Here is a 19,304-nt window from a genome sequence, read left to right on the forward strand (position 1 = left end):
GGCTATTATTGTTCTCTAAGCCTAAAAGCACCATTCTGTTGAGGTTCAGATTTTAGGGTATTTGTCAGATTCCTAATACAGTAGTTTTAATAATGCAATATGCTTTCAATTTCCTAGCTGGGTTTGCTACCAGTACCCTGGATATCGTGGTCATCAGTACATCCTGGAATGCGACCATCATGGAGGAGACTATAAACACCGGAGAGAGTGGGGTTCTCATGCCCAGACTTCTCAGATCCAATCTATTCGCCGTATCCAACAGTAATGGATTAAAACTTCCAATAAGAGAATTCCTCAATCATGAGACCTTGCTAAGCCCTGTTTTATGTTCTGCTCAGACACTGCTTCCAAACGTTAGCTGCTGAAATCCACAATGTCATTTAAAAAAAGGAAACAAAAACTTTGTAGACTAAATTAACTATCATTCTTTATACAAATCACATTTAAGTGGCTGAGAAATTTTAAAGATAAACTTTAATAAAACCCAAATTCCTTTTGTGTCCTTGCAATTCACTTAGCAGGACAAGGACAATTATTCTCTTTCTCAAAGAAAAAGCATTTAAACTATACATTATCAGTCTCTATAGTGACTGTTTATGCATTTTCTCCCCAACCCCTAATGTTGACCTTAGCATTTTTTCTTACCATTTGCAACAAACTGACTTTTTTACAATTTGCACTGAACAGTATGTCTAATATGTACTACCATGTTTTTCCATAACAAGTTATGAATAAACCTAGAATACTGGCATTCTACCTGCTTACTTAGCTCAATTTTGGTTTATTTCAAATGCAAGAGCTTAAGGCTCAATGTCCTCAAAAAGGTAAAACAGCTGTTCTCATAGCTGATTTTTTTCAATAAACATTCTAACTCCAAGCACAATAACCTGTATGATTAAAAACAAGGAAACAATAAAAAGATGTAAGAACACAGTTCATTTAAGATTCAAATTTTTTGTACATTTCATCCTTCTCAGGGAAAAACTATCAATGTTACAATGTTAACTGTTTTTAGTAAAGACTTTAAAAAAGCACACAAAGATAACACATACACCTCAGAAACTTCAAAATTTTTTATTCAACAGTGTACACTTGTCTCAATTTGATCTACAAATCTCTTGGGTTTTTTATTCTGATAAAATAAGTAAATCTGAGTATGGTTGTAAAGTGTAATTTTTATTTTTAAAACGCTGAACATTTAAGACATCAGTAAAGGAAGATCATTATGTGACACTTCCTCAGAATCCATGACATCTGAAACAGCTATAGCAAACACCTAAGCATTTAAGCAAAGGGGTAAATTTCTGGTCACTGCTCTTATATCTAAAGACCTATCTTTTTTTGCTGGGCAAAACAAACATTGAAAAAAAAATTTTGAGAGGAAGGGAAAATATGTAATGTAACTATAATCAACTAATTACCCTTTCCCCCAAATTAAAAGGTAACTCACCTCCTAAGTGCCTATGCACATCAAAAATCACTTTGCGGGCTGGGGATTTAGCTCAGTGGTTTCGGAGCCTGCCTCACAAGCGCAAGGTCCCTTTGATCCCTGGTACCAAAAAAAAAAAAAAAATCACTTTGCTCCTCTAAGACTGAACATAAGTGAATGACTGACAAATGCTGAAAAGTAGCCAAAGCCATCTAAGATGCTTACTGCACCTCCTTCATTTCTTTTAATGCCATATTTCAAATCTTCACTAGTATACTAATTGCCATTATCACTGAAGATACAAACAGAAGGAGGGTTTTGCTGAGTTTTCAAAGTTAACAATTATCAAGTGCAGTGGCTTGATGAGTCACCCTCTTCTATACACAGGAAAAGATCTAAAACAGGATTTCTTTTATATCTAGGAGTATGGGGAAAACACTATTAGTAGTATCTTCTACTTAAAACTTTTAGCCTCTTCTACAAAGGTCCTGAGATTACAGAAAAATCTTGTAAAAGATGACTTTGTAAGACCTGGCTAGGACATGTATACAACCTTAAGCACACATATATGTGAAATAGCTATTCATGCAAACTGCAGTGTTCGAATCAAATGTGCCTAATTTCTAAACTTTTAATCAGTTGGGGCAATTTTTATAAAAGATACACATTATCTTTGAAACAATCTGTGCTTTGATCTTTAAACTGACTATAATCTCAGACCAATCAGTCAATAAACCAAATTTATGATAAAGCAAACAATACAAGACTATCCTATCTCTAAACCAGCTTATGACAAAACTGTCAGAGCTCCATGCAGCAAAGGTCCTTCCTTCATTTGTTTGAATTACTTCCCATTTCTTTTTCATCAAATAAGCCAAAATGTCACTGAGAAAGAGCATCCAATGGTTTATAAAGCTGGTAGAACTGCCCCATTTCAAGAAAAGCCCTTTAATAGATTCAAGTCAAGCTCCCATTTAAACTGAACTTTATTAAAATGGGTGCCAGTTTTCTTCTAGTTCTATTGATAAAATAGCCCAGAACTGTAACTTTGAGCCATGTTTCCAAAGATGGTAAAGCTAAGAACAAGAAAATAATGATAGGTCACTTTTTGTAATGACACACAAATTAAACTTTCAAAACATGTGCATAGCTTTATTCATCTACTTAGGTCTAACCTTTTCACGGAGCTTCGGCAAAATTTGAGTGTGCAAAATGCATTTCTAAAACGTAATGCAAGCAAAGCTTTTCACATTTACACTGGCAGGAAATACAGAGAAACTAACAAGTCACATTAGGGAGAGTTCAGTTTTTTTTTTAATTAACAAGAATTGCACAGTTTATTATTTTGAGACAATTGTTGCAGACATAAATATTTAAAATTTTCTAAGCAAGGTGCTTTAACAATAAAAATTTTAAAGTTGAAAAGAGCCAATAGCTTGGATCAAAGCTCACACAGAATCCCAAATTATCAAGGACTCCATTATCTCCCTATATTTTGAAGCAATGCTTTTAATAACACTTTTTATAACACTAAAGGAGACAGCAAGCTGAATTTTTTTTTTCAAAGCACACAAGAAATGGTGTCATCACATTACGTGAAGGTGCTAAGGGTGGGGGAAGGAAAAGAAGTGAGGAATCCTTTTACTATTTCCCACTACAAAACAGCCACTAACAGACTTTAAAAATAATAAAAGAAAAAGAAACAACCAAAATAGTTTCCCCAGTTTATAAAATAGTTCCAGTTTGACAAGATCTGTAACTTTAAACAGAGAGCACCAGTTGGGCAATAGAATGAGCATTTCATACTGCATAAAAATTAGTGAGGTGGTTAAGAACCATTAACTGTCTCAGGCATTACTACATGGCCTTTCCAAAAATTTTAAATATACATGCAAGGCACATTGATATAAAAATAGATCTCTAGCCAACAAATATATTAAATAAGCAAATCAAAAATTTTGGCTCTACAATATTGGCAACATCAAAATATAACCAGATAGCTTTGGACCACACATCTTTTCACATTCCTCCACCGCATTTGGTGTTTTCCCCCATTATTTTAGGTTCCATCTCCTTCAAGTCTGAGTATGTGCTTGAGAAATGACTTTTCCTTTTGTCAAGTAGCATTCCTTCCACAGTTTACCCTTGCTAAGTAAAAATATATTAGAGAAACAGAATAGTTGGGAATTTTGACTGATTTAACTAAATTTGCTGGTTCAGGACAGTATTTCTCCTCTGTATACAAATAAAAGTAAGTCCCAGCTTACATAGTAGACAATTGTTTTCTAAAAGATCACCAACAAACCAACACTACTTCCTTTAAGCCACTCTTCCCATTTTCTCTTTTTCAGGCAGAGAGAGGGAACAATAAAAACAAAGCTAAGATTTATATTTTCAGCAGTAGAAGACATTTTAAGGCCAAAAAGTGTAATATTAAACAGAATTTTTATTTTCCTAAGTTATTGTCATTCATAGGCCAATACCAACTATGGATTAGTTTCTGTTACTGATTCTCTCCCACAGAGAATTATAAAAATTCACTCACTTTTGTTAGTGGCTGTGCTACAGAAAAAGTATCAAAGTAACCTATGGTATATGTATGATATATAGTAATGTAAAAAGTGCATCACATTCTTGATTTTCAGTTTCTCATAGCAGCAGCAGAATTAATCTAAGACAGAAAACAGTTGTATTTTCATTCTAAAAATGCAATATATGAAATGTATTCAAGATCATGAAAGTATTCTCCTCTACAGATAAATGAAAAGACTAATAGACAAAACAAAAGCAAACAAAAGGCATTCATTCATATTTACATATTAAAACTTTTGTTAACACCAAACTTTTACATCTAGCAAAAGAAATAACGCATTTTAAGAATAAAGCAGACATTACTAAAGCAGTATCCATTTTGGAGCCTTTGTATATTAGCACCTGAGAAAACAAGGGCATGTGGAAAGCTATTTAATTTACCTCAAATTGGTTTGTTGGTCTGTAGAGTACAACTCTGATATACAGTGAAAGCAAAATTGAGATGGAAAATAAACACTTGCAGATAGTTTTAATAAGGCTGTAGAAAAGGGATACTGCAGTATTATAAAATGGCTTTCAAACTCTGGACTTAACAAAATTTTATGAATAGGGAAGTCTGAATCAACAATCTCATCATATGTTGAGAATGGCTGTTCCAGTTTCTAGCCCATACCTGCTACCACATTTGACATTCCCAGTAATGCAAAAGCAATGTACCATTTGCGGTTCATGGGGTGTTTTATTTTGGAGACAACCAAAAATTCTTTTGTTACTATTGCTGACATCCTTTCTACTTTAAGACCTTTCTTGAGCAGCAAAGCTGTGAAAACTAAAACTCAGTAAAGCAGTGATTTTGAGTGGAGCCGATGACTCATTTTTTAAACCAACCCAGTGTGGTGGTCCTGGTTCTTACTCTGAACAGACCAATGTTTAAAAAGGAACATTCTAAGATACTGAAAGCAGAAGCCCATCTTTTTCACCATAAACGAATCCTGATGCTGTCAATTAACAAAAAAGGACATCAATTTTAAGAACTAATGTTGACTTATGTGCCTGTGGCAAACTTAGAGCAGCTATTTATACTTCTAGTATTGTCCTCTGCCCCTTCCTTTCAAATAACTACTGGTTGGGGTCAGGGGATAAGCAAATCTTTAAAAGAATCAAGTTTTGGACACAGCTATTAAGACACTTTCCTATCAGCATCTACTTTGACTGGAATAGCATCAATAGGCCTTATAAAAACTATTGCCCCACTATACGTACTTATCCCCTACATTGTATCAATTATACAGTTAGCATACATAAGGATTCATAGGTTAACTATACTCCCAATCCTTAAAAGTTCAACATTTAACCTACTTTTCTGGAGAAAGCTTTACAAGAATGACTCCTAATTTGGTGGAATTTAAAATTCAGTAGTCCTTTAATTTCCTTGCCTGTGACGATTTGGTATATGGCATACAATTTCACTAAATGTCTTTGTGTGTATAAACTCACAATGATTACAAAAGAAAAATTATTAAGATGTCTCTGATGTGGACTAGCAACAACCCTAACAACCAAATATGAAATTACTGCTGCTAAGGTCCGGAGTTCGATCCCTGGTACCAAAAAAAAAAAAAAAAAAAAAGAAATTACTGCTGCTATGCTGTATTTGTGAAAACACATTTTATAATATGGACAACTTCCATGGTTGAGGTCTGTCATATTTTTCCTAAAAACTTATTTGAGAAAACAATGTAGCAGGTTTTTTTTCCTTTATAAAAAAGTTTTTGCAGATTCTGAGTGATGACTAGATAAGCAGATTTATTTAGGACAGCAAAATTCTAAAATGTAGAGAAACTCTCTGGCCATTTCTTTTTGAGGAGAGAAAAGGCTGTCACTAGAAAATTTGCTATTGGCTAATCCCCTCATAGAAAAAGGAGAAGGAAGGGTTACTACAGATGCTGTAAATACACTTTATGTTAAGGTTCATTACTAAGGAGATTAAAGGAAAAGCTATGCAATTAACTTCAGTTCAGCAAAGTAGGGGGTGAATAAAGAGAGATAAATACACCCTGTCTTTTGTGGGGAAGGGATTATTCAAGATATCTACACAAGAGTGGTATGTGACACAAAAGCCTACAATCAAGACAAATTTAAAAAGAAATCTTCACCCATAATTGAGTATCTTCATAGCTATTAAAAAAATAGGTCATGATTTCATTCTTAGTGCCATATTTGAAATACTACCCTTTTAAGGATTTAAACCACCTGATTTTATTCTGTGTAATGAAAACAAATGGCACAAAATAAATACAAGTTTCATTCTCTGAATACTAATAGGTCTTACACACATTCATTTACTAATTTTTAATATCTCCATCTTTCCCAAACATCCAGTACACACACACATACACCCACACACCCCCTTTTCAGTCTTTTTAATGGAGGGATGTTAAAAATCCCCTCTAGACTGTATTTGGTTTATGCTACAGTACTAATACTCTGAGTTGAAGAAAAACTTATACTGAACAATAACACATTGTTATTTAAATGTGTTAAATTAATCACAGCTGAAGTTTGTTTAGAAGCTTACACAAAAATAATCAGAAAACAGGTCAACTCTTAATATTTTTTTAATAAGTGCTCTGTAAGGAATTGTGTGAGGACCTAAGGAGAAAGACTGCGACAAGGAGAGTCAATTAAGTATAACCAAACAGCACAAAGGAGATTTGTCCCAAAGTCCTGCTTGTACCTAGGCAGTTAAGTCCATTAACCCAATGCCCCCAAAATACTGACAGTTAAAATATGATGGGGCACTAGGGTTCCCAGAAAGTCTAAAAGACATTCCTAACTACTATATACCTCTAACCATATAATCAAGAAAATTTCAGTGGAGAAATCAAAGTGAAATGTTGCATTGTTTCATTTAGAAGACTCTCAAAAAACCTTTGGACAAACAGAGAAGGGATACATTCTTTTTACCTTCTCTGAACAGAGGCCTGAGGGATATGGAGGGGAAAATAAGAAAATGAAAAAAAGGCTTTTGAAAGGTATAAATTGTTACTTCTAAAATAAGCCCAATTCAGATGGGGATTGTTTTTTTTTAAATATATGCTTGTTCGACCTCTGTATGTCACAAATCCAGAAGTTTCTTGTGAGTTGTTAGACAGAAGAAATTTAAAATTTCAGGCAAGCAAAATGGACATTTAAAAAGGGGGAATGGGGTGGGGATCTGGCCCTAAGGCGACAAGTGGTTACACAAGGCAATTGAACACACAGCAGAACTTTAAAACCTGTAAAACAAACTGGAGCCAGGGCTGGGGATTTAGCTCAGTGGTTCTGGCACCTGCCTCGCAAGCGCAAGGTCCAAGTTCGATCCCCGGTACCAAATATAAAACAAACTGGAGCCTTTTTTACCCCTTGAATCAACTTTTTTTTTAAAACGTTTTTGAAAAATTTTATTAAAAAAAAAAAACACAAAAACACAGACTTTTTCACTTCAGTATGTGGTATGTTGCATTTTCCAGTTTGTTCAATGCTTTAAAGCTCAAGGATGCCTCTGCTTTCAATTGTACATGGGCCTGAAGCATCCTAGCTTTTGGCAAGCAAGCAGGAGACTCAACAAAAATCAAAATAGGAACAAGGCAGACTAAATGCAGGGCACATCTGTAAACATATTATACATTTGAAAATTACAATTATCAGTAAAAGTGATACAGTTTACAGGTGAAATAAACTATCTGGAACTGGCCTACCACAAGTTTCTGAACCTGGACTCATACAATAAGTTATTTTATATATATATGTGTATGTATGTGTGTGTGTATATATATACACACACACACATACATACACATATATATATAATGTATAAAAAGTTTTGTTTACATCAAGTGGAATTGGCAATCCATGCTTACACTTTTAAAAAATCTAAGCAGGGCAGAAATCCAGACTAAAAAGATATTTGCTCTACTCTAACACTGAGCCCAACAACTTCTTTCATGAACTACTTGTTAAGTCTCGGTCAACAGAACAAGAAAACCCATCCACACTACAGTCGCTCAAAACTGGACATTTCTTAAGCAAAGGGGTAGAGCAAATTTGGTAGTTACTTCTCTCCCCAAATACCCCCAGGAGATCCAGTCTACTTTTATAAGACTATGACTATATAAATGCCCTGCTATTTCAACCTGTATTTGACATACATGGATATACTAATTTCTGTGTATGTGTGTGTTGTGTGTGATGCTATGTCAGGCCAGAGAACTTGTTATTATGCCGCTAACATCACCCTTAAATTGGACCCTTAGTTTCTTCACACACACAAAAAGTTTATTTTAGCATGCTATACACAAGTTGCAGTGCAACAGGATGGCAATGTGATAAGACAGGGCTAATGCTCTTCTCTGCCCAAAACAAAATTTCCAGAATTTCACATTATTTTCCCTAAAAATCCATTTTTCTCTAGTAATAAAATATATTTATTAAGATATAATTAGAAGCTAGTAAGCTCAGAAGTATAATTTGCATGAAAACACACCTCCTATTAACAGGGTTCATTAACGTCTCACTGGCTAAAAACATGTTTTAATTCTTATGGGCTTTTTCCTTCCCCTTTTAGATTTTGCTGAGAAATTAAAGAGATTTACAGAAAGGTACATACATTTCTCTGATGTTTGATGAAAAATGAGAAAAACTGCACATTTAGTGTTAGTGACAGAGAGCAAGTCTGGAGCACCTACAGTTGAAAAGCAGAATATATTTTTGCTCCCAGTTATACAATTACATTAAAATATGGGCACAAGAATTTTATTCCATATCTAAGTCGATTGCTTGTTCTGCAACTTTTCTTTAATCATGGATTCTTCGGTTGTTGTAAGTCCAACATGTAACCAAAGCAAGTTAACTATGTACCCACCAGCTATTCCAGAATTGTAGAACTTCAAGGCCCTCCCCTATTCCCACCCCACAAAACATAAAAGGAAAGAAAGTATTTTCCCAACAACCCAAAGAGGCTGCTTAACTCCTGGCAAGACATGCAAATCATATTCGCTAAAAAATACACCCCTGCAAACTTCAAGGCATTTATCCAGCATTCTCGCAGGGCTTAAAGTAAAACCAAAATATCAAGGGAGTAGGGGAAAATGCTGAATCATTCTGGGTTCCCCGTGATTAGTGTATCACTTTAGTCACAGAACAAGATACAGAGATCTTTTAAGTGGATTTGCCTCTTTCACTGGGTCATTTGTTGCCCAAGGTGATGACAGCAGGAACTTTAGAACCACACTTGTTAAGTCTGTATTCATTAATCACTTGCATTCACACTTAAAAACAAAAACTAACAAAAGAAAAAACAAAAACAAAAAACTATTCAGTACCGGAGATTAAATAACCATGTGTAGTCTCTTGAAATAAATTTGATTCCTTAAGAAGTCTAATTACTTTCAGTTGCCTTTTTTTAAATAACTATATATATATATATATATATGTATATATATATATTTGTATATATTATCCTGTGATTCTACTTATGGTTCCTCTGCTGCATTGAAGATCTAGGAGCATAAAAGCCTTGTATCCCTCATGAACGGTGGCTCTAATGCTGCAGAAAAGTTACGAATAGACAGTCTGGTCCTTCATTGATCTGGACTATCCATGGCTTCATTGTAAGTGATTATCCTTTTGGGATCTAGAGGAAAGTTTAAAATAAATAAAAATAAGGCCTAGAATCTCAAAACATCCATGATCCAAAAACAAATTCCAAGTAATCACTTAAACTGTCCCCCTTCTTATTATAAGACAATTCAACAGCCATTTCTCTTTTATATCAAATACATGTGTGATTCAATCTCTCAACTCAAAAGTAGTTGTTTGCACTCCAACAGATTCCCATCAACAAGATATTCTAGCCAGTGAGACTACAGACTAACAATGGTTGAGCTTATTTAATTTTAATCAGAATGTACCATTCAGCAAGGAATGGCTCAAGTAAAATCTAGCACCAAACACATTAGGTTAAAGTAGTTTGGCACAGCCAATTTAATTCTAATCATGACTCAGTTTATTCCTTCTTATTTTCTTTTTTTTGGTACTGGGGATTGAACCCGGGACCTCGTGCTTGTCAGGGAGGAGGCGGCACCAATGAGCTAAATCTTCAGCCCAGCAATACTTTATTCTTAACAGAATCAAAAGTACGTGCTTAACATGTGCAAGGCCCTGAGTTCAATCCCTAGCATCACATCAAAGATAAATGAAATAAACTCTATGGATTTTGAGTTCAAAATACAAAACAGTCAGAATGTGACTAGACAAAGACTGTAGAGCTATTCTAAATTCCTGTTACTCCAGAGGCAGAGACAGGAGGACTACAAATTCAAGCCCAGCCGGGGGAATTTAGTAAGACCTCCATTTCCCAAAAAAAGGAGGGGTGGGGCATTGTGGAGGCATTCAGTGTAAAGATCCTGGGTTCAATCCCCAATATCACAAAATAAACAAACAAACAAATGGGGTGGGGGAGGTGAAGAAGGAACAGTGTTAGGAAATTAGGAGAGCCTACATTCTAGTCCAGCCAATTTATAAAGAAACCTCTGGGGGTCTCATTTCCCCAATATGTAAAATAAGAAGAGATTAATATACTTCTAGCACTGGAAGTATAAAATTCATTTATATTAACCTACAAAGGAGATGAGAAATGGATACTTTTATTACAAGGTTCTGAAAACCCAAGATCTTTTTTTGGGGGGGTAGATGGGTTCATTATGTAGTCCAGGCTGGCCTTGCAGCAATCCTCTTGCTGGTATTGCTGAGATTACAGGCATGCACCACCTCGATGCCCAGTTTGAAAACCCAAATCTATAGTCAGTGATTAGTTCTCCAACCAAAACTTTTATATTCCATACCTATCACATTTTAATATATTTAGAAAAGAATACAATTGGGTAACAAAAACTTTTTGAAAGTTCTAAATCCACATGTGTAATATCCCACTCCCTCTGTCCTCTCCTGTGCTAGTTACATTTTTGTTACAGGAAGGTGAAAAGCTAATCTGAATTCTTTATATTTCTAATGATCTCAGAGAATATACAGTCCTACTGCAGCTAATATTTTTCTGAACTATAAATTTAAGTTCTTAGGCTATCCCTTGTCTACCATACAAATATTACAGATAGAAACTGGTCAAAGTGGAAAACAATTATTCATGTTGGTTTCCTAGATGAAAAACACATACTTTGTTTTTTTCTTACAGTGCTGGGGATTGAACCTAGGTCCTGGTACATGCTAAACATGCACTTTAGCTTCTTGTCTCTTTCATAATCACAATGGAAAAACCACTAGTGCTTTTCCCCAGTAGGTAAATGTACTTTCATATATTCTTTTTAATTACAGTGTTATCCTATCCCAAGAAGTCCTAGCCCTGCAGCTAGCCTTTTGACTATAGTTATTAACACAAAAACAATGTAAAAAGATTACTGATTAGTTCATTTTAATTAATCTAACCATTCTTACCTTGCTTCTGCAAATTCCAAATAGATTCCATTTCTATAAAAAAAAAAAAAGGATTATTTTTCAAATTTTCAGTGAATAAAAATCCTATTTCTTATAATGGCTCACTGCTATTTAAAAACCCCACCCACTACTTCTTGGTAACCCAGCATTCTTCAATAAGGTGCCCAAATCTTCTGAATAAAGCATTCAGCAAATCTATCAATTACACTTAATGCTTAATAGTTTAAGCACCCAGGCAAGTGATGCTGACCTCTAAATCATACCTCTCCTATTTTAACCCTTAAAGTAAAAAATGCCAATTAATACCCATCTATTTATCAATGACACCCAATCCTCATTTGCTCTAATTTCATCCAAAACATCTACAATGCACTTATTATAGCATGTTACAATAAAGGAAATGTGATATGGCCAAACTATGATATATGGAAAGAAGGCAGTAAGAATTCTACCTAGCATACAAGAAAGCCTCATAGGGAATCTGTGAAGTCTTGATAGGTAGAGAATAGATGACTATTACATAGCAGGAACCAAAGTATTAGACCTTAAAGGAAATACTATACTAGGACATCTACCCAGTGAAAGGAATACACTAAAACCAAGACTAAGGATAAGTACATTTTTCATGGTCATACAACTATCATTTTAAAGGATGAAATTATTTTATTCTCACTGGATTCTGTGTAATTCTAATCAAATTTATCAGCAACCAAATATAAATTTAAGAAAAATAAAACAAGCTAATTGAGATGGGACATGGAGGGCAGGGGATTTAGCTCAGTGGTTCTGCCACCTGCCTTGCAAGTGGAAGGACCAGAGATTGATCCCTGGTACCAAAAAAAAAAAAAAAAGATGGGATATGGGTTATATTTAAGGGGCAACATAATACCTCCCCAGGTGTAAAAGAAATTAAATGTATGGACCTAAAATTATAAACCGAATCTGGTGATAATGTGCCAACTACTACTTGGTCATGCTTAGTTATAGGCTGATGGCCTTTAACTCTCTGCACAGATCCCTAAAAGAGGAGGAAAATTTCCCTATCCTTGAGAGGTCTAAACAGAGGAAGAGAACCGTAACCAATCAAATCTGAAAAAATAAGACATATCAGGAAGGGAAATCTATCACTCCAATACTATTTCTAACTTCATTAGTTTTGGACAATGAGAAATAGGTGAAGAACAGTCTACCTTCAAGAGCTGTTATCCTATAAAATTCATCTCAAAATGGCTCTTTTTTGGGGGCCCAGGGTGGCTTTGGAGTTGACCCCAGCCTTCAGACAGAGCTACATTTCTCAACCCTTTTACTTTTCATTGATAGGATCTCACTAATTTTGCTGGATCCTCCTGCCTCAGCCTTCCACAGTGCTGGGATTATAGGCATGAGATACCATGCCTGGCTAAGAATGGCCTATTTTAAGAATCCAAACACAAGGGCCAGGGTTTTAGCTCAGTTGGCACAGTGCCTGCCTCTCAAGTGCAAGGTCCTGAGTTCGATCCCCAGTACCGGGGGGAAAAAAAATCCAAACATCCAAATAAGCCTTGTATTAGCTGACCTCACTACAAAAAGAAATAAGCAATACTTATTTTTTTCTTCTAGTCAAAGTGCATAAATTTCAGTTTACACCAAATAAATTCCTGACATTTTGTATATGCCAATTACTTGATACTTATTTTTCGCTGGCTTTAAAGATAAATCTATTATTTAGCTTTATGTTGAGAAAAAGTTAATCAAACCTTACATTTCAGCCTATCTATGCTATAAACATTTCCTTTTCTGTACTCAAGCCTCAACCTGTCCCCGTCTTTCTTTTTTGAGGGAGAAGGATGCACCTGAGTCACAGTAAGGGGCTGGTTAGATGTAGCTCAGTGGTAGAGTGCTTGCCTGGCAAATGTTCTGGGTTGGAGACTGAGTATCGGGGGAGGGGGAGATGGGTCACAGTTAACATCTATAGCGGTTTAAAAACATGTAAATTTTAGAATAAAGACAACAAAAACACTTAAAGATAGATGTATCTTTAGTAGGTTAAAGATATTTCCCTACCTTAAACTAAATCACCAAATCTAAGGTTGTACACAAATGGATGGGGGAGGGGCATGGGAGGGGTGTTGAGACAGGGTCTCACTATGCATTTCAGGCTAGCCCTGAACTACGTGGCCCAGGCTGGACTCGAACTCCTGGCATTCCTCCTGCCTCTGTCTCCTGAGTGCTGGGGTTACAGGTGTGCACTGCCAATGGCAAGTACGGATTTTTAAATGATTTAGGTAAGCTAATTTTATTACCCTCATACATGGATTCTGGAATGGTGAATTTGATTATGACTTCTGACGGTGGAAAAGCAATAAAACAGAAAGACTAATCTTGTGTCATTATAGCTACTAGTCAAGAAATAAGCTGAACTGAGAAATGAACACATTTTCCCTTCCTTGTTATTTAATGTAACTTCTATGACTACTGGCAACTTCCTGTATCAAAAAATTTTTTGGTGGGGCCGGGGATTTAGCTCAGTGGTTCTGCCGCCTGCGTCACAAGCACAAGCTTCCAAGTTCAATCCCTGGTCCAAAAAAAAAAAACATTTTTGGGCCGGGGATTTAGCTCAGTGTTTCTCCCGCCTGCCTGCAAGCACAAGGACCGGAGTTCGATCCCTGGTACCAAAACAAAACAGAACATTTTTGCAGCACCAAGAATTGAACCCAGGGGTACTGCATGCTAGGCAAGTACTCTACCAAAAGCTACATCCCCAACCCTCCTTTATAAAAATGTAAATTTCGGGCCAGGGATTTAGCTCAGTGGTTCCACTGCCTGCCTTTGCAAGAGCAAGGTCCCGAGTTCGATCCCCAGTACCAAAAAAAAAGGAAGAGTAATTTCCTTGAAACTCAAACAAGAAGGTTAAGATAAAAAAAGGAAATAACTAACAAGAAGTAACAATGTTAATAATGATAGAAAACACAGATCATTGGCATTAACATTCTGCCTTAGATTACAAGTCTCAATTCATTTTGTATATGAAACACGTTACTGTGTGTAACAACATTTTAACTATCTCAAGAAAAGCTAAATAGTACAAGATTATAGAAGGCACTTTTAAGGATTAAAAAAAAAACATTATACAGTAATTGATCATTTAAGACTGCCCTCTTCACACACAAATCAAATCTTTAATTTGCCAGTTCTTTTTTGAAAAGAGATCACAGCATCCAATTATGCAACATTACTATAAAATGGCCAAAGATCCAAACCAGGTAATGTAAGTAAAGGTTTCTGCTGGTAAGGTACATCAAAGTAAGCAATTACGTTAAAATGTTGTAATTTAGACCATTATCATCCAATTTGAAATTTTATTATTAGTTCGAACCTCTAGGGCCAGGCACATACTTATAATCCACCTATTTGGGAGGCTGAGGTAGAAGGATAACAAGTTTCAGGCCAGTCCTGGAAATTTTGTGGGACCCTGTCTCAAAAAAATTTAAGGGCTGAGGCTGTATTCAGCGGTACAGCATTTGCCCTACCATGTACAAGGCCTTGGGTTAGATTCCTAGCAAAAGAGAAAAGGAAAAGAGAAAGAATAAAAGAAAAGAGAGGAAAAAAAGAGGGAAGGAGTGAGGGAGGGAAAGGAAAGGAAGAAAAAAAGAGCATCCTCTATGAGCTTAGTCTACACTGCTTTGTTGGGAAGATAGGTTCTAAAGCAAAAAAATGAACAAAGACTGGTGGTATTAAAGAACAAGGTGTGGGGCCAGGGATTTAGCTCAGTGGTGCCACTGTTTGCCTTGAAAGGGCGAGGTTCTGAGTTCGATCCCCAGTACCAACCCCTGCCCCCAAACAAGGTATGCCAGGAGTCATGAATCAGGAGACTTGGTTTCTATCCATTGTCTGTTTTTGCAAATTAAGTTATTAGAACACAGCAAGGCACAACAGAGACCATAGAGTTCAAAAGGCCTAAAAATATTTACTACGTGGCTCTTTATTACAGTATATTAACTAAGCCATACTTTAGTGGTTACAAGTACTTCCTCAGCTGCTCAGGAGGCTAAGTCAGGAGGATAGCCAACTCTGAACCCAGCCAGAAGTGACTTAGCATATCAGTCTCAAAATTTAAAAAAACAATGGGGTTGTTGCTCAGTGGAAAGGCCCTGGGTTCAATCCCCAGTACTACAAAATGATCACTATCTAAATTAAGACCTCAATATGTATAAGGTCCCTCATAAACAGAAAATAAGTCAAATATAAGCCCAAATAAGCTGACTTTCACATCTGAGAATCCCAAATTAATTTAACACTCATCATGCCCTCCAATCCCTTAAGTAAGCCACTTTACAACAAATTCCTTTAAATTCAAAGATGGTGACACAGTAAACTTAAAACTGTCATTTTCCTCCTAATCCAGATTCACCCATCTTTTGATGACAGGCTGTCACAATATCATGTTTTATTATTTTCTGTCTTGTTTTTTTTTTTTGGTACTGGGGACCAAACTTGTGACCTTGCTTGTGAGGCAGGTGGCACCACTGAGCTAAATCCCGGGCTCTTGATTTTCTTTTTTTCTTTTTTTGTTTTTTTTTGGGGGTACTGGGGATCAAACTCAGGTCCTTGCGCTTGTGCAGCAGGCAGCGAAACCACTGAGCCAAATCCCCGGCCCTATTTTCTTTTTCTTAACCAGTCTACTATACACATGCATATTCTTTGTTTTGTTTTTGGTACCAGGGATCAAACTTGGGACCTTGCACTTACAAGGCAGGCAGCAGAGCCACTGAGCTAAATCTCCGGCAACACATGCCTATTCTTTTACAAAGACATCTTCCAGAAATGTCTCCCATTCTACTCTTTCAGTTTGACTATAACAAAAAAATACATGTTTCCAAGTAACTTTAAGGTAGTCACCGCCTTTGCAGTAGACATTTAATAAACTTCTTGGTATCAATTTCAATCCTACATTCCCAATTTGAAGCTAAAAACCAATCAGAATAAGCATAACTGTCTGGACCAACTCTAAATACACACAATAGAAACTAAAACTCAAGGATTTTCTTATTTTTTTTCTCTATTACTTTCCTTATTTTAACTTGGTTCATTTTATAAAGGTAAAATTCTTGGAATGAAACTGCTACAACTGTTATGCTAACAGGCAATTTTTGCTTTTGCTGCTAGTAATACAAGTTTCATCACTTTTATGGCACGGGTAATTATTTCTCTTACCCTAAGAAAATAAGCTATTAAAATCTAGGGTTAAATTTCAGGTTCTGTAAAATCCTTACAACTAACCTTTCACACTAACACTAAACTGAACATTATCACTGCACATAAAATAGGCATTAGAGGAAAAAATAAGAACCAAGATACATCATGTAAAGGTACAAGATCCCAATGATGAATCCAACTGTATTGTACACCTAAAATGTACCAATAAAGTTAATGGGAAAAAAAAGTAGGCATGAGAAGTCAGGTAGTCACTGGCCAGGGATTTAGCTCAGTGGTTCTGCCGCAAGGTCCTGAGTTCGATCTCCGGTATCAAAAAAGTAGTAGTCAGTACAGATGATAGAAACCTAGCAGCAAGTCATTAGGGTCCTTACACTATGTTACAAATCATGTTATATCCATTCCTATACTTGAATGTCCTGTATTGCAGAGAAAAACAAGGACTCTTTCTAAATTTAGGACATTCAACCAGAGCTAAAACCAAAGCGTATTTTCTTAAACTGCTAAATTTGCAGGTACATTTTATTTTATTTTATTTTGGTACCGGGGATCTAACTCAGGACCTTGCACTTGCGAGGCAGGTGGCGGCACCACTGTACCAAATCCCCAGCCCTGCAGGTACATTTTAGTAAGACTACTACGTAAGATGTCAAAGGCATTCCTGGAGCAACTTCAAGAAAATGCTTCAGTAAATATGAAAATACTTAGTATGAAATTTAACATTTAAATCCTTCTGTGAACAAATGTCCAAACTACACAGCTGACTCTTGAATGAGATTGGCACAGGTGGACCCCTCCTTTCACCTGGTTTAAGTGTCTATAAACTGTTTTTAAACTGGGAATTAAACAGAACACCTCTGGACTCTACTATTGAGCTGTACACTTCCAGCCAATATGAACAATGAGTGGGTACAAAATATTATAGTACAGTATATACTAATTGTATAGTTATGATTAAATACTTCACCTTTCTATTTCTTCCCCATGTGAACAGTGTCACATAAGGCCTGTGTGTACCCATTCTGGTGTTAGCTTTTTATAAAATTTGTGTAAATTTATGGTAGTAAACAACAAAGCAGACTGTTGTCTATAGTCTATCACATGCATCCATGACACAGCTTTTTTTTGCAGTGCTGGGACAAAATCCAGGGACTTGTGCATGCTAGGCAAGTACTCTACACTCCCTCCATACCTTTATTTCCCCCTAGGTTATAGTTTGTTTTTTTTTGGTACTGGGGATCAGAGCTCAGGACCTTGCCCTTGCAAGGCAGGCAGGCGTGGCGCCACTGAGCTAAATCCCTGGCCCAAGGCTACAGTTTTTGCAAATTTGAAAAAAAAAAAAAATCTCCATGTAAGTGGACCTCTATAGTTCAAACCTGTTTTGTTCAAAGGTCAACTGCATAGTCCTCGTAAGTTTTATAAATCAATTTACTATAATTTGCAACTTCTAATCTAGCTACAAATTGTGTCACTTTAATCTACCTGAACAGATTCATAATTAAGACTATTTAATACCAACTCGATTTTTAAAGCACTTGGGTTCAAACCAATAGGACAATATAAAGGCTGTTATCCCTTTTTATAAAATCAGGAAATTCAGGCTTAAAAATCATTCATGATTTGCCTAAACAAAAAGTAACTGGGAATAGCAGTTTTAAGACCAATGTCGGGCTGGGGATTTAGCTCAGTGGTTCCGCCACCTGCCTTGCAAGTGCAAGTTCGATCCCTGGTACCAAACAAACAAACAAAAAAACCAATGTCTTCTGTGGGACTAAGGTACTTCATGCCTATCTACCTATCTCTGCAATATTTGAGAACTTCCTCTGTCTCCAGGTTAAAATTTAAAACCTCCATGATCTGGCAGCAATCCATCTTCCTTCTCTCTTTTATATTTCTTTACCACATCCAAACTGCTTCTTTTTGTGTATTTTCATTTATTCATAATTTTCCAATTTTACCATTCTTTGCCTCCTTTTTTCCCCGCACTTTTTTTTTCTTAAGACAGGTTCTGTGTTGCCAAGGATGGGCCCAAGTGATCTTCCTACTTCAGTCTCCCAAGTGGCAAGGATTACTGGCACTAATCGCACTACTCAGTAGTACCCATTTTTGGAGCAGGCTAGACCCATAGCCTCTACCACTGACTGAGCTATGCCCCAGTCAATCTTCTACTTTTTGGGAGGATAAACACCTCTATCCTTCACAGCTCAGCTTAAATGCTCCATGAAAACATTCTGTATTTATGTGCGGTATAGTTTTACCACGAGTGCTCTCCCGAAATCCCCTAGTTATTTGTAGCCTTATGACACTTAAAAATCTTGCCTTATACACTTGTGTATTGTTTTCTCCTCTACTTGATTAAATTCTTTAAAGGAAACTATGGCAGAGAGATAAGTATACAAGTGGTAGAGCAAAGAAAAAGGAAAGCTCTTAAGAGTCACAGATCTCACCTGCAATTGACAATCAGAACCACTACTGAGTTAATTCTTTTTATTCCTAGGCCTATCCCAAATCTAATGAATCAAACTGTCTATGCCAATATCATACCACCTGGGTACGTATCAAAGAAACAAATGTTCAAAATTTCATTCAGCTGCCTGCCCCACAAGTGCAAGGTTCCAAGTTCGATCCCTGGTACCAAAAAAAATTTTTTTTTCATTCA

At 36.2% G+C, this 19,304-nt stretch overlaps 2 protein-coding genes across 3 annotated transcripts in view; one reads left to right on the forward strand and one right to left on the reverse strand.

The window, feature by feature from the left end:
• Positions 1 to 7,761, forward strand: part of Cryba1 (crystallin beta A1) — a 27,785-nt gene extending 20,024 nt beyond the window's left edge. For both annotated transcript variants that reach the window (XM_004857055.4, XM_004857053.4), the window contains one exon: positions 118 to 7,761. In XM_004857055.4, coding sequence (XP_004857112.1) covers positions 118 to 265 — 148 coding nt within the window. In that variant the 3' untranslated portion in view covers positions 266 to 7,761. The remainder of the gene's footprint in view (positions 1 to 117) is intronic.
• The window catches only part of Nufip2 (nuclear FMR1 interacting protein 2), a 28,285-nt gene continuing 11,535 nt past the window's right edge, over positions 2,555 to 19,304 (reverse strand). Inside the window, exons 3-4 of the mRNA XM_004857056.4 lie at positions 11,453 to 11,485; positions 2,555 to 9,635 (exon numbers count right to left, since the gene is read on the reverse strand). Coding sequence (XP_004857113.2) covers positions 9,583 to 9,635; positions 11,453 to 11,485 — 86 coding nt within the window. The 3' untranslated portion in view covers positions 2,555 to 9,582. The remainder of the gene's footprint in view (positions 9,636 to 11,452; positions 11,486 to 19,304) is intronic.

Source organism: Heterocephalus glaber, unplaced genomic scaffold, assembly GCF_053883595.1.
Source record: "Heterocephalus glaber isolate CG9 unplaced genomic scaffold, H.glaber_assembly_v1.0 deba00001564, whole genome shotgun sequence".
Lineage (NCBI taxonomy): Eukaryota > Metazoa > Chordata > Mammalia > Rodentia > Bathyergidae > Heterocephalus > Heterocephalus glaber.